Source organism: Coregonus lavaretus (genome assembly GCF_964263955.1).
Source record: "Coregonus lavaretus genome assembly, chromosome: 1".
Classification (NCBI taxonomy): domain Eukaryota; kingdom Metazoa; phylum Chordata; class Actinopteri; order Salmoniformes; family Salmonidae; genus Coregonus; species Coregonus lavaretus.
The window spans coordinates 84,496,141-84,512,470 of record NC_139988.1 but is presented as its reverse complement, the minus strand read 5'-3'; the positions used below and the strand labels follow the sequence as shown (position 1 = coordinate 84,512,470).

At 40.6% G+C, this 16,330-nt stretch overlaps 1 protein-coding gene across 3 annotated transcripts in view; it reads right to left on the bottom strand.

Annotated features, from left to right (window-relative positions):
• The window catches only part of LOC311132396 (cGMP-dependent protein kinase 1-like), a gene marked incomplete at its 5' end in the record, with an annotated part of 223,927 nt that overhangs the window by 148,695 nt on the left and 58,902 nt on the right, over positions 1–16,330 (bottom strand). For all 3 annotated transcript variants that reach the window (XM_084165671.1, XM_084165669.1, XM_084165670.1), the window contains one exon: positions 9,175–9,288. In XM_084165671.1, the coding sequence (XP_084021797.1) occupies positions 9,175–9,288 (114 nt within the window). The remainder of the gene's footprint in view (positions 1–9,174; positions 9,289–16,330) is intronic.

The window sequence follows — 16,330 nt, the reverse complement described above, 5'->3', positions numbered from 1 at the left end:
CTTCTGTGTATAAAATGACGCGGGAGGCCAGAAAAGCATCTACCAAAGATGTTCTACGGTCTGAGGCCGCCGTTAGATTACGAGCGTTTTCAAGTGCAACTTTAATAACGATGGTTTTGGGAAACAGCTCTGAGATTTAAAGATGCTCCTACATTTTAGTCATTTAGCAGACGCTCTTATCCAGAGCGACTTACAGTTAGTGAGTGCATACATCATTTTTTTATTTTTCATACCACCAGTGGGAATTGAACCCACAACCCTGGCGTTGCAGTCCTACAAAGGTTCTAACTATTAATTTAGCCTTAAGATGCTCTTAGGAAACCGGGCCCAGCTCTCAAACTCTGCCCCCATCTGTTTTCATATTTACAGTACCTCCAGAAAGTATTCACACCCCTACACTTTTTCCACATTCTGTTGTGTTACAGCCTGAATTTAAAATTGATTTAATTGAGATTTTTTGACACTGGCCTACACACAATACCCCATAATGTCAAAGTGGAATTAGCTTTTCCAAACTATTTACAAATTAATACTAAATTTAAAGCTGAAATGTCTTCAGTCAATAAGTATTCAACCCCTTTGTTATGGCAAGGCTAAATATTTGCTAAACAAGTCACATAATAAGTTGCATGGACTCACTCTGAATGACTACCTTATTTCTGTACCACACACACATACAATTATCTGTAAGGTCCCTCTTTTGAGCAGTGAATTTCAAACACAGATTCAACCACAAAGACCAGCGAGGTTTTCCAATGCCTCGCAAAGAAGGGCACCTATTGGTAGATGGGTAAAAATAAAAGAAACAGACATTGAATATCCCTTTGAGCATGGTGACGTTATTAATTACACTTTGGATGGTGATTCAATACACCCAGTCACTACAAAGATACAGGCGTCCTTCCTGGGGTTAAATGAGGAAGACACATTTCAGTTGAATGCATTCAGTTGTACAACTGACTACAGTACCAGTCAAAAGTTTGGACCCACCTACTCATTCAAGGGTTTTTCTTTATTTTTACTATTTTCAACATTGTAGAAGACATCACTATGAAATAACACATATGTAGTAACCAAAAAAGTGTTAAACAAATCAAAATATATTTTATATTTGAGATTCTTCAAATAGCCACATTTTGCCTTGATGACAGCTTCGCACACTGTTGGCATTCCCAAATATGCTGCTATTTGTTCCCAAATATGCTGCACACTTGTTGGCTGCTTTTCCTTCACTCTGCTGTCCGACTCACCACAAACCATCTCAATTGGGTTGAGGTCGGGAGATTGTGGAGGCCAGGTCATCTGATGCAGCACTCCATCACTCTCCTTCTTGGTAAAATAGCCCTTACACAGCCTGGAGGTGTTTTGGGTCATTGTCCTGTTGAAAAACAAATGATAGTCCCACTAAGCCCAAACCAGATGGGATGGCGTATCGCTGCAGAATGCTGTGGTAGCCATGCTGGTTAAGTGTGCCTTGAATTCTAAATAAATCACAGACAGTGTCACCAACAAAGCACCCCCACACCATAACACCTCCTCCTCCATGCTTTACGGTGGGAACTACACATGCAGAGATCATCTGTTCACCCACACCGCGTCTCACAAAGACTCGGAGGTTGGAACCAAAAATCTCCAATTTGGACTCCAGACCAAAGGACAAATTTCCACCGGTCTAATGTCCATTGCTCGTGTTTCTTGGCCCAAGCAGGTCTCTTCTTATTATTGGTGTCCTTTAGTAGTGGTTTCTTTGCAGCAATTCGACCATGAGGCCTGATTCACACAGTCCCCTCTGAACGGTTGATGTTGAGTTGTGTCTGTGACTTGAACTCTGTGAAGCATTTATTTGGGCTGCAATTTCTGATGCTGGTAACTCCTCCTCTGGAGCAGAGGTAACTCTGGGTCTTCCATTCCTGTGGCGGTCCTCATGAGAGCCAGTTTCATCATAGCACTTTATTGTTTTTGCGACTGCACTTGAAGAAACTTTCAAAGTTCTTGAAATGTTCCGTAATGACTGACATTCATGTCTTAAAGTAATGATGGACTATCGTTTCTCTTTGCTTATTTGTGCTGTTCTTGCCATATATGGACTTGGTCTTTTACCAAATAGGGCTATCTTCTGTATACCCCCCTACCTTGTCACAACACAACTGATTGGCTCAAACGCATTAAGAAGGAAAGTAATTCCACAAATTAACTTTGAAGAAGGCACACCTGTGAATTGAAATGCATTCCAGGTGACTACCTCATGAAGCTGGTTGAGAAAATGCCAAGAGTGTGCAAAGCTGTCATCAAGGCAAAGGGTGGCTATTTGAAAAATCTCAAATATAAAATATATTTTGATTTTTTTAACCCTTTTTTCCGTTACTACATGATTCCATATGTGTTATTTCATAGTTTTGATGTCTTCACTATTATTCTACAATGTAAAAAATAGTTTAAAAAAAGAAAAAAGAAACTTGAATGAATAGGTGTGTCCAAACCTTTGACTGGTAGTGTGTATATATATGTATATAACATATATTTGTGTATATATATATATATATTATATTACATTATAAAGGTATCCCCCTTTCCTTTTTCCTTTCCTAACTCTGTTGCCAGAGAGGAAGGAAACTGCTCAGAGTTACATAGATCAATGGCAGTGATAGGAGAAAACTGAGGATGGATCAACAACATTGTAAATACTCCACAATACTAACCTAAATGACAGCATGAAAAGAAGGAAGCCTATACATAATAAAAGTATTCAAAAACATGCATCCTGTTTGTAACAAGGCACTAAAGTAATACTGCAAAAAATGTAGCAAAGCAATTCACTTCTTGTTCTGAATACAAAGTGTTATGTTTGGAGCAAATCCAATACATTACCGAGTACCACTCTCCATATTTTCAAACATAGTGGTGGCTGCATCATGTTATGGGTATGCTTGCAATCGTTAAGGACTGGGGAGTTTTTCAGGATAAAAAAAAACAGAATGTAGTTAAGTACAGGCAAAATCCCAGAGGAAAACCTGTTTCAGTCTGCTTTCCACCAGATACTGGGAGATGAATTCACCTTTCAGCGGGACAATAACCTAAATCACAAGGCCAAATCTACACTGGAGTTGTTTACCAAGAAGACAGTGAATGTTCCTGAGTGGCCAAGTTACAGTTTCGACTTAAATGTGCTTGAAAATCTATGGCAAGACTTGAAAATGGTTGTCTAGCAATGATCAACAACCAATTTGACAGAGCTTAAATAATTTTGATAAGAATAATGGGCATATGTTGCACAATCCAGGTGTGGAAAGCTATTTGAGACTTACCCAGAAAAACTCACAGCTGTTATCGCTGCCAATGGTGATTCAAACATGTATTGACTCAGGGAAATGAATACTTATGTAATAAAGATATGTTAGTGTTAAATCTTTCATACATTTTTTACAAATGTTAGAATTTTCTTCCACTTTGACATTGCAGAGTACTTTGTGTTGATCGTTGACAAAGAAAAAGACAATGAAATCCATTTTAATCCCACTTTGTAACAAAACAAAATGTGGAAAAAGTCAAGGGGCGTGACTACTTTATGAAGGCACTGCCATTTATAAATGTGGGTATTAATGTGTGATCTTTAGCTGGACAGCTGTGTACAGCATTACTAAGAACATTTGTAGCTAGAGGATTTAGAGCACCTATCCAATGTCAGATTTGTAAATATGTATTCTTAAAAGTGTTTTGTACTCGTATAATGACTTTGTATTTTACAGGTGTTTCTCAGCAGTTTCACATTTGTCACAATGTTTGTATCAGGAGTTACCAAAATTGCTATTGACGAGCCACAGGGTTATGCAGGCTTTTTTGTTGAAGCCAAGTGCTACCACACCTGATTCCACTACTCAGCTGTTCATCAAGACCTCAGCTGTTCATTAAGACCTTGAATAGTAGAATCAGGTAAGGTAGAACTGGGCTTGAACAAAGAAAGCCTGCATAACCCTGTAGCTCTCAAAGAGCAATTTGTGGCCATCCCTGAATTGTATGTACACATTTTACTATACCTGATAAAGGTACGTTTGATTGTAAAGTTAATCTTTTGTAATAACTACCATTGTTTACAGGTAATGCTTTGTTTTGCTGTATTATAATCAATAAATAGTCACATATCAGTTAACCCTGAGAGAAATGTGCTTGTATCTGACCCTGAATCCCCCCCATTCAGTTAAGTTGAGAACCCGTTATCTGGTTTTAATGTCCATTCTAGAATGCCCTTCCAGCCAATCAGAACCGCGTATTCAACAATGCTGTATTATAATCAAGCAATAAGGCCCGAGGGGGTGTGGTACTGTATATGGTCAATATACCATGGCTAAGTCTGTTCTTATGTATGACGCAACGCGGAGTGCCTGGACACAGCCCTTAGCCATGGTATATTGGCCATATATCACAAACCCCTGAGGTGCCTTATTGCTATTTTAAACTGGTTACCAACGTAATTAGAGCTGTTAAAATAAATGTTTTGTCTTACCCGTAGTATACGGTCTGATATACCACGGCTGTCAGCCAATCAGCATTCAGGGATCGAACCACCCAGTTTACAATGTTGTATAATAATGTTGTATAATCACCTTCCGGTGTAAAAACTATGGAAATTACATTTTTTTTTTTAAACACGTTTTAAGTGAGAAGTAGGCATTGGTCTGAAGTTGAAAACGAACGTAAATTCACATGAGTACCACAATGTGTACACCACCCATGATCTACCAATGTTTTCCAGAACACAGCTGTGACCTACTACAGTAGCTATGTTGGTATATTGTACTTCCAACAATGTTTAGGCAGATTGCTTAGGATGGAAAATTACTGAGGATAATAGTAGACGATATTGCCACTCCTAGAGTGAGGGAAAAAAGTATTTGATCCCCTGCTGATTTTGTACGTTTGCCCACTGACAAAGAAATGATCAGTCTATAATTTTAATGGTAGGTTTATTTGAACAGTGAGAGACAGAATAACAACAACAAAATCCAGAAAAATGCATGTGAAAAATGTTATAAATTGATTTGCATTTTAATGAGGGAAATAAGTATTTGCCCCCTCTCAATCAGAAAGATTTCTGGCTCCCAGGTGTCTTTTATACAGGTAACGAGCTGAGATTAGGAGCACACTCTTAAAGGGAGTGCTCCTAATCTCAGTTTGTTACCTGTATAAAAGACACCTGTCCACAGAAGCAATCAATCAATCAGATTCCAAACTCTCCACCATGGCCAAGACCAAAGAGCTCTCCAAGGCTGTCAGGGACACGATTGTAGACCTACACGGCTGGAATGGGCTACAAGACCATCGACAAGCAGATTGGTGAGAAGGTGACAACAGTTGGTGCGATTATTCGCAAATGGAAGAAACACAAAAGAACTGTCAATCTCCCTCGGCATGGGGCTCCATGCAAGATCTCACCACGTGGAGTTGCAATGATCATGAGAATGGTGAGGAATCAGCCCAGAACTACACGGGAGGATCTTGTCAATGATCTCAAGGCAACTGGGACCATAGTCACCAAGAAAACAACTGGTAACACAGTACGCCGTGAAGGACTGAAATCCTGCAGTGCCCACAAGGTCCCCCTGCTCAAGAAAGCACATATACAGGCCCGTCTGAAGTTTGCCAATGAACATCTGAATGATTCAGAGGAGAACTGGGTGAAAAGTGTTGTGGTCAGATGAGACCAAAATCGAGCTCTTTGGCATCGCCGTGTTTGGAGGAGGAGGAATGCTGCCTATGACCCCAAGAACACCATCCCCACCGTCAAACATGGAGATGGAAACATTATGCTTTATGGGTGTTTTTCTGCTAAGGGGACAGGACAACTTTACCGCATCAAAGGGACGATGGACAGGGCCATGTACCGTCAAATCTTGGTTGAGAACCTCCTTCCCTCAGCCAGGGCATTGAAAATGGGTCGTGGATGGGTATTCCAGCATGACAATGACCCAAAACACACGGCCAAGGCAACCTAAGAATAGTAAAGCCCCCTTTACTGGCTCAAATAGCCAACCAATTAGCCTGTTACCAATTCTTGGTAAACTATTGGAAAATATTGTGTTTGACCAGATGTATTTTACAGTAAACAAATTGACAACAAACTTTCAGCATGCTTATAGAGAAGGACATTCAACAAGCACAGCACTTACACTAATGACTGATGATTGGCTGAGAGAAATTGATGATAAAAAGATTGTGGGGGCTGTTTTGTTAGACTTCAGTGTGGCTTTTGACATTATCGATCATAGTCTGCTGCTGGAAAAACGTATTTGATGTGGCTTTACTCCACCTGCTATATTGTGGATACAGAGTTCCCTGTCTAACAGAACACAGAGGGTGTTCATTAATGGAAGCCTCTCCAACATACTCCAGGTAGAATCAGGAATTCCCCAGGGAAGCTGTCTAGGCCCATTACTTTTTCAATCTTTACTAATGACACGCCACTGGCTTTGAGTAAAGCAGGAGTGTCTATGTATGCGGATGACTCAACACTATACATGTCAGCTACTACAGCGACTGAAATGACTGCAACACTTAACAAAGAGTTGCAGTTAGTTTCAGAGTGGGTGGCAAGGAATAAGTTAGTCCTAAATATTTCTAAAACTAAAAGCATTGTATTTGGAAAAAATCATTTACTAAACTCCAAACCTCAATTAAATCTTGTAATAAATAATGTGGAGATTGAGCAAGTTGAGGTGACTAAACTGCTTGGAGTAACCCTGGATTGTAAACTGTCATGGTCAAAACATATTGATACAACAGTAGCTAAGATGGGGAGAAGTCTGTCCATAATAAAGCTCTGCTCTACCTTCTTACATTTTACATTTATATTTTAGTCATTTAGCAGACGCTCTTATCCAGAGTGGCTTACAGTTAGTGAGTGCATACATGATTTTAAAAAAATCATACTGGCCCCCAGTGGGAATCAAACCCACAACCCTGGCGTTGCAAACGCCATGCTCTACCAACTGAGCTACATCCCTGCCGGAGTCTGAGCTTGATAAACATATCAAGAATTTCGCGGACCAGTTTAGTAGCCTCAAATGCATAGAACTTGCCTACGAACTGTGGAATGCAGTGTTTGGTTTTCGCCAGGCATAATGGCACCCATCTCGTCCAAAAAGTTGACTCAAGTTTGCCAAAAAGCACCTGGATGATCATCAAGACTCTTGGAAGAACGTTCTATGGACAGATGATTCAAAAGTATAACTTTTTGGACGACATGGTTCCAGTAATGCCTGGCGAAAACCAAACTCTACATTCCACAGTAAGAACATCATACCAAAGGTCAAGCATGGTGGTGGTGGTGTGATGGTTTGGGGATGCTTTGCTGCCTCAGGACCTGGACGACTTGCCTTAATAGAAGGAACCATGAATTCTGCTCTGTATCAGAGAATTCTACAGGAGAATGTAAGACCATCCGTCTGTGAGCTGAAGCTGAAGCGCAGCTGGGTCATGCAGCAAGACAATGATCCAAAACACACAATCAAGTCTACATGAAAATTGCTAAAAAGCAACAAATTGGAAGTTTTGGAATGGCCTAGTCAAAGTCGAGACCTAATCCCAATTGAGATGTTATGGCAGGACTTGAAACGAGCAGTTCATGCTTGAAAATTAAAGCAGTTCTGCATGGGAGAGTGGGCCAAAATTCCTCCACAGCGACGTGAGAGACTGATCAACCACTACAGGAAGTATTTGGTTGGAGTCATTGCAGCTAAAGGTGGCACAACCAGTTATTGAGTGTAAGGGGGCAATTACTTTTTCACACAGGGGAATTGGGTGTTGCATAACTTTGTTTATGAAATAAATGAAATAAATATGTAATTGTTGTGTTATTTGTCCATGTATGTTCCCTTTATCTAAAATTAGGTTTTGGTTGAAGATCTGATAGCATTCAATATCACAAATATGCAAAAGTAAAGAAAATTAAAAAGGAGGCAAATACTTTTTCATAGCACTGTATAAAGTGCAATTGCATAACACAACAAATTAGATAAACTGGAATGACACTCACTCACGGTTGCACAAAAAGAGCTGTGTGTAAAACCCCGCCCCAAAATATTCAAACAGGCCGCCGCCCCTACATTTTAATTGTCACTCTAAGAGAAAATAACACTTTTTTTGAACTGCAAAGAACAATTGAAGGGCTCAAAGGATTCTTTGGGTCAGTATGGTTCCACATAGAACCATAACCCTTCCTAAAGAACCCTTGAGGAATCCTACTTTTTTGGGGTGTAGACTGACTCATTAACCTATTTACACAATAAAATCATCTTCTCTTCGAAAGTACAAACAATGTATGAAAACTGTGAAATAATAATTAACATCTTTGTGACGATGGTCTGTGTGTATGTGTGGTTACAGACCTAAATTAATGTGTGGGAGTGTTCGAGTGGGTGTATTCGCTAAGCTCTAAGCCTTCCCTGAAACCTATTTTGGATATATGAAAACAATTTGAATGGATGCTGCGCATGAAATAGCCTAATCAGATATGTATTCAGCAACAGCTGCTACTTTTACCATTATAGTAAGGAACTATATGGCCATGATAAGATAATGCTTTCGGTCATGTTTACATACCAATCTGACTTTACATATGTCAAAAGACATTTCGTCGCCTGAAGGTGCTCTATAAAAACAAATATGCCCAACAGGAATTCCAGGTACACATTTATTTTTCAATAATTCATCACAGTGAATAGGTAGAAAGAGTATTTCCTCAGGATAGAGGTGGTATTCTGTGTGTGTGCTCAATATGTCTCTCTCTGTGTTTGACAAAAGCAGGAATGTAACCATTCAAAGCACAGAAAATTATTCAGAGGCTGTCTTCTGTATCTGGAAGGTAGACTTAATCAAATCGACTACTCTGTTCACCTGGAATGATTTTATAAAAGGAGGAATTATCTGTCTGATTCCATGTCGTGTAGATATAAATACAAGTGACTCAAACAATGCTCAGAGAATGATCATTTGTTCTTTACGCATTATCTCCCTCAGCTCAACTCACTGCTGTTGAAAGGCCAGTCAAATGCTTAGTAAATCAGGTTCAGGGAGTATATGGCTGATTGTGGACAGTTATGGCCAAGCTTATAACTGAATTCAATTATGGTGTTCAGTGCATGGGCAACCCACTGCCTCACTTATACTGGTCAAACTTACTCTTGACAGTGGCCGTCCTGGTGCAGTTGTAGAGGATGGCCAGCTCTCCAAACACCTTCCCAGGTCCCATGGTGCACAGCTTCATGCTCTCCTTGGTCACCTCCACCTTCCCATCTGCAAGGAAAAACGACAGAGCAGAGCACACTCTTTCATTTCCCCCGCTGATGCACGGCCCGTGAAAGTGAGCATGACAGGCTGTAAATGTGACCGTGCTACTTCACGCTGCTGTTGCCCAGATTGGGGAGTCGTGGCTAATGCATTAGAATAAAAGTCTCAATTCGTTACTTAACCGGGACATGAGCACCGGGTGTAGAGAGGGATTACAGCAGAATGGTATGCAGACTACGATAATGGGCTCAGCGGAAAAATAGGACACTGGCTGAGAGACAAAATGAGGGGAAAGGATTAGCAAAACAGTTTTAGATCATTACGAAGCGATAGATGTGGGGATTGAAAGCATTGCTGGAATGTGAGGGACTGAATGTCGCTGAATGTCCAGCAGAGACTGGCAGGCTCCAAAATCTCTGCAGTCTGATTCTGGCAAGCTGGTGATTCACCAAGCAGCAACAGGTCACAGTTTACAGACTGGCACCAGATGAAGGACTGGCATTCTCTAATTAGAACAGGCTGACCATTCCCCTGGGGTGGGTTTCCCGACAGTGATCGAACTTAAGCCTATGAGTGTTTTAACGATGCCTTGTTCTCTTAACGGCTTAATGTGTAACATGCCTTTACCAAAACACCACATAGAGAGACTGTTCGCTAAGTGCATTGTTGGAGCATATGTCAATACTTAGAGGACTGCAAGAAGGCCGTGCTGCCTTCAGAGCAGCTTTATCTATTCACATCCTTATATTAACATTAGAATAACTACACAACGGGCCTCCCGAGTGGCGCAGTGGTCTAAGGCACTACATTGCAGTGCTTGAGGCGTCACTACAGACCGGGGTTCAATCCCAGGCTGTGTCACAACCAGCAGTGACCGGGAGTCCCATAGCGTGGTGTACAATTATTTTAGTTATTGGCGGTCACAGAGAGACAGATAAACATTTCCATTGTGTATTTAGCAAAGATCTCCTGTGTGTGAACAGACTCGGGAGGGCAAAAAGTATTCTAACGGCACCCTTAGCTGTTCTACGAGGGGTCTAAGGCAGTCGTTAGATTATGAGTGCTTTCAAGTGTGACGTTAGTAACAATGGTTGTGGGAAACAGCTCAGAGATTTAACGATGCTCCTTTGAAGGTTCTAACAATGAACTTCGTCTTAAGATGCTTCTGGGAAACCAGGCCCTGGTCCGTTCCCTGAGCAGAAGGGAGGGTTAAATGTAAACCTCTGCCATCCCTCCAGCAGTACAATCAAGACTGAGATGCTTTAAGATAAATATTTATCTCTAGATTTTACACCTTCTTACTTTTTATTTCACAATCAGGGTTGCATTGTGTTCACTGAACATCATACGTTTGCCAAATAACTGGAGCATTTCCTCCCAAAAACACCTCTGCGTTTAGACAAAAAGACAAAACACTGTTGATCTGGTTTGACGGTACCGGCGGTGCGGTTCACCGACTACAGCTGTGTGGAATTGATCCAAATGGTGACAGCATCAACAGCCTCTCTTCCATCTAAGGCTTCTGGAGGGAGAATTCTTTGCCAGCACTGTTGGCTGCTCCTTTATCAGATGGGAAATTAAATATGGACACATATCTACTCCCTTCAAACAAGTTCTGATATTATCCTGACTGTTACGTAACTTCACCCTAAAAAAAGAAAATGTGAAAATGGACCAAAGGAATATGCTGGGGTTTTAAATCACATCAAATTGAATTTGTCACATGCGCCGAATACAACAAGTGTAGACTTGAAATGCTTACTTACGAACCCTTTCCCAACAATGCAGTTAAAAAGTATGAAAATTAACAAATAGATAATAAGAAAATAGTAACGCAATAAAATAACAATAACAAGAATATACTGTATACAGGCAATAGACAAGGAGTACCGGTACCGAGTTTGTGTACTGGGGTACGAGGTAGTTGGGGTGATTGATTGAGGTAATATGTTCGTGTAGGTTTGGTAAGGTGATTGATTGAAGTACCATGTACATGTAGGTAGGGGGTGAAAAGCAGAAAGTCTGGGTAGCCGTTTAATGAACTGTTCAGCCTTTTGGTCCCAGACATGGCGCTCCGGTACCACTTGTTGTGCGGTAGCAGAGTGAACAGACTGTGACTTGGGTGGCTGGAGTCTTTGACCATTTTTAGGGCCTTCCTCTGACACAGCCTGGTATAGAGGTCCTGGATTTCAGGGAACTCGGCCCCAGTGATGTACTCGGCCCCAGTTGCCATACCAAGCGGTGAAAGCGTTAACACCTGCGACTGTAAAAAGTAATAGTCTTCACACACAGAGCGAGTTATCTTGCTGTGCCCTCCCTCCTTCCTTCCTAACACGTTTATTAGATATCCATCATCACCTGACAGCTTTATCTGTGATGGAGTGACAGCACAATAAGGGAGAAACGGTAGGGAGGACATGGTGGACAATAGGATACAGCGTTTATCTCAGTCACGATATCTCAGAGTCAAGTCCATGGAGCATGGTACCAGGGCATCACGATGCTCTGTATCAGTCGTCATTGTATTTCCTGCCAGAACAGCATGGGATTCATTTACATCTCAGGGGAGCCTGTTTAATTGGTTAATATCCTGAAAGGCCCTGGCATTCATAAATAAGAGCGGACACAATCTGCCTCTACTAGACAATAGCAAGATGGACCAGATTGGTCTTTTAATCGAGCTGGTCTTCTGTCACTAAATCCTCCTAATAATACACCTGATGAATGAATCACTGCTACACTAGAGGAGACAACTGGTATAATAACCCCATAGGTATAGAAATACGTATTTACAATGGGTTCAATAGGTGTTAGTTGTACAGTATTTCTTTAAAAGGAGCTTGTTGAGATCTGTCTCCCTTAAGGAAAAAACACATGAATTTCACATGAACATGTGATCTCCTGTGATCACATGTGATTTAATGTGAAGTTAATGTGATAACTTGACAATGTGAAGCAACATGTGACAACACATGAAGCAACATGTGATAACATAAAACTACACGTGACAACATGTGAGCACGTGAGAACATGATCTCCTATGAAATTAATGTGAGATAAATGTGACAACATGGGGATGCAAAATTTCAACATGTGATAATGTGACACGTGAGCCCAGGTGTTAAATGTAATTTACAATATTTTACTTTGAAAGGCATAATTGGCATTAATTCTATTTAAATAGTCATGGTCCCCTGTAGGTTTCGTCTACTTCCCAGTTTGTTCTAGGGACATCCCCAAGGATGTTTTTAGGACGTTCTTACAAAGTTGTGTCATGGACCTCTTTTTTGCCTTCAAGTTGACTATGTTTCTTAAACGGAATCTATGGCATTATTTAGCATGCTTAAGACAGACGCTTATACTATACTAAATAAAACATACTATTTGATCAACAATGCAGAAAGTTGTGGTTTCACATAAAACAACTTTCAAAATAGTTTGCCTTCAACAGGATCTGATCTCATACCCTCATGTGCCTGAGTTACCGACTCTACCTACTAAGCTACTCATCAGGAGAAACTACATGTACAACATCCTAACTATATTTGTAAGTACGGTGTCCAGTAGAGGTCGGTGTTTGAAAGCAGCTTGGCATCGAAGAAAGCACCGGAACCACGGTGGTATGAGTGGGATCTTGCATTTTGCAACACACAGTTTGAAAAAGCACATGATCAAACAAAGCTTTGGACGTCATTGATGACATACTTATGATAAAGTGATACACGCATCGGCACACCGCTTCAAAGTTAGCTGCTTAGCGATCTCGATGCATGCCTCTGAACTCCGGTATCAAACATAACATCACTACTGTGAAGGGGTTATTGTGCATTTTCAGGTAACTTAATGGCAACTTGTTGCCAGAAGTTGCTGTGAATTTGCCATTACTTAACTGGAGACTTTTTGCCAGTAAGTTATTGTAAAATTCACATTTACTTAATGGCAAAATGTTACCTTACGGGACTCTTGCTGCACTAGCAATCTTGCCAATAACATACTGTGCCTTCACTGAATCTTCTGTTGACAACATGCAATTCAGTTGCTGATTGGCAGCATACTGTAACAGTAGCAGCGTATCAGAAGATTGCAGGCGTGGCTTATTTGAGGCGTGGCTTTCAGTTGGCTCATTTTGGTCTACCATAAGGGAGGCCAGTTAATGTGCTCTGTTCATAAACATTAAGCTTGTACACTGTCACTTCTGTAGCCTTGTTAAAGACTGACATAATTGCATGTGGTACCAAATAACCATGCCCTATTTCATTTACAGCTAGTCACAATGTAATTGTAACACTCACTTTATAATATAATAATAATATGCCATTTAGCAGACGCTTTTATCCAAAGCGACTTACAGTCATGCGTGCATACATTTTTTGTGTATTCCTACCAGACCATCATGTCAGTCAGTGTGATGGATTAGCTACAGTAAGTTACTGTGAATTTTACAATAACCCACTTGTAACTAGTTGACAGTATATTCTTGAAAATTAAACATTAACTTCCAGTGAACCAGCTACCATTAAGCTACTAGAAAGTGCACAGTAACCTCTCAATGCTGCAGCGCTTGAGTCTCACCCATCCTTACAAACATTTCAGAACAGAACACTTCAAAAGGGATGCTCAACCTTTGTCAACATAATGATAAAACCACTTAAACTGGTACAACATTTCCACTGACAGTTGGCACAAATACAACATATTTTAGACCATGCCCGCAAATATGATAATGAGCCCCCAAAAGCACATTGCCCCCACCTACATTTCAAAGTGCAGTAATAATTGAACCTAATGCTTCGTTCGTAACCAAGTGGGAAGTGGGAATTTATCTCATACGACTGGTAAAGATCCACTTGAACGGCCTTCCGACTGGTAATTACTAGTGGGAAACGCGTCTATTGGTGCTTTCAAGACAACTGAGAACTTGGGAAAAACGGTCAAATCATGATTTTGTGCCATAAGCACATCTAATGTATCCTATCTGTTTAAATGCAATTGCAAGTGAGGCATGCCAAGTTAATTTGCAGGACAGGCCAAAAAGTACCCAAGTGCATTGCAATTGACAGTAAATAAATAACAAAACACTAATACACATGTAACTCTGTGTTGTTTTTATCGCACTGCTTTGCTTTATCTTGGCCAGGTCGCAGTTGTAAATGAGAACTTGTTCTCAACTGGCTTACCTGGTTAAATAAAGGTGAAATAAAAATTAAATACAGTATCCCATTACTTCACATGTGACATTTTACATGTGAAATCATGTGAAAACACATTGTCCATGATCACTGATGGGATTCATACTGCATCGATAGCACAGTACCGCCATATCTCTACTGTAGGTGCAAAAACACAGAGTGAGAACACGGAAAAGCATTAAGTAGAGTGACGCATTAAAAACCCTGGCAACAGTCTCAGTGCTCTGTCTGGTTGCACACAAAAAGCAAGCGCCTGAGGAGAGTCTGGAGATGCTTTCACACATGGGGGAGAGACCACTCGGAGCATGTACACAGCCCAGCATGAGAGGAACACCAGAGACATTCACACGTTAAACGGTCTGCCTGGGGGGGCACACATGACACACATTGGCAGCACTACACACCTTGACAAGGCTTGTCAAATCTGTGCCCCTGTTGTAATGAAGATGTACTGTAAGACCTCTGCCAGCCGGTGCCACTCACAGGTGTCACGATGCCAGACCCTGGCAGCCATGCCAACGGTGTGTCCACTGTCTTATTTAATTCATTTCAATACACTTTACATTACTATGCAATTACAAAGCAATAATGGAAGTGCTATGTAACATGTTAATTACATGTCAAAATAAATAAAAATAAAGAATAATGTTGTTACTGAGTAATTAAAATAGAACACACAACCTGGGAAGAATTCAGCAGCCTACAACCCTGTTTTGTGATGTAGCATTTTTAGGTTATAGTCCTCATGGCAAGGCTTACAGTATGTAAATGTAAAACATTTGAAATGTCGCATTCATCCCTCATTGTGAATGAGCCAAGTCAATAGTAAATTACCTCAGAGGATAATGGCATATATTCAAGCACAAATAAGCACCGACAGGAAGGCAGAGAGTTAAGGGTTTGGCAATTCCGGACAACTGGGTGTTTGCACACAGAAGATGGGATGAAATCGATTTACTGAGCTCCCTCTCTGTAGCCAATAGGCTATTAAATCCATTCACAAAGGCTCCCTGCTATTCCACAAGTCATCTAACGAAATAGGGGGGTGTCTTCATTTACTGAAGGTAACTTGCCAATGGACAAAGAAAATAAGAAAATAGGAAGTCAAGTAAACCTGCTGTCAGGTCATGACTTATACGTTAGCCCAAGTACCCTACCCATGTAGAGAGAATGTCATGTTTGTATACGTACAAGCTCTTCCTGACCAGGGTTGGGTAGGTTACTTTCTATAAATGTAATCCGTTACAGTTAATAGCTACCTTTCCAAAATTATAATCAGTAACGTACATTTTGGATTACCCAAACTCAGTAACGTAACCTGATTACTCAGTTACTTTGGGATTACTTTCCCTTTAAGAGGCATTAGAAGAAGACAAAAAGGATCCATCAAAAGCATTAGGTGTGTCATCACAGTGGTCTCTGATTGGTGGTCATCATTAGGTGTGTCATCATTGTGGTCTCTGATTGGTGGTCATCATTAGGTGTGTCATCATTGTGGTCTCTGATTGGTGGTCATCATTAGGTGTGTCATCACAGTGGTCTCTGACTTGTGGACAGACTCTCACACCTTTTTTCAATGCTGATTTCAATGTCATTGAGAAAACAGAACACTGTCATAATGTATTTTATTTTCTCGCAAAAATCCTTTCTGAATTTAAAAAGAATCCAATAAGTAATCTAGTTTTTCAAAAGTATCTGTAATCTGATTACAATACTTTTGCAGGTAACGTATCTGATTACAGTTACATTTTTGGGGGGTAATCAGATTACATGTAACGGATTACATGTGATCCGTTACTTCCCAACCCTCCTCCTAACATACAGTAGCTCTCTCTCTCTCTCTCTCTCTCTCTCTCAAT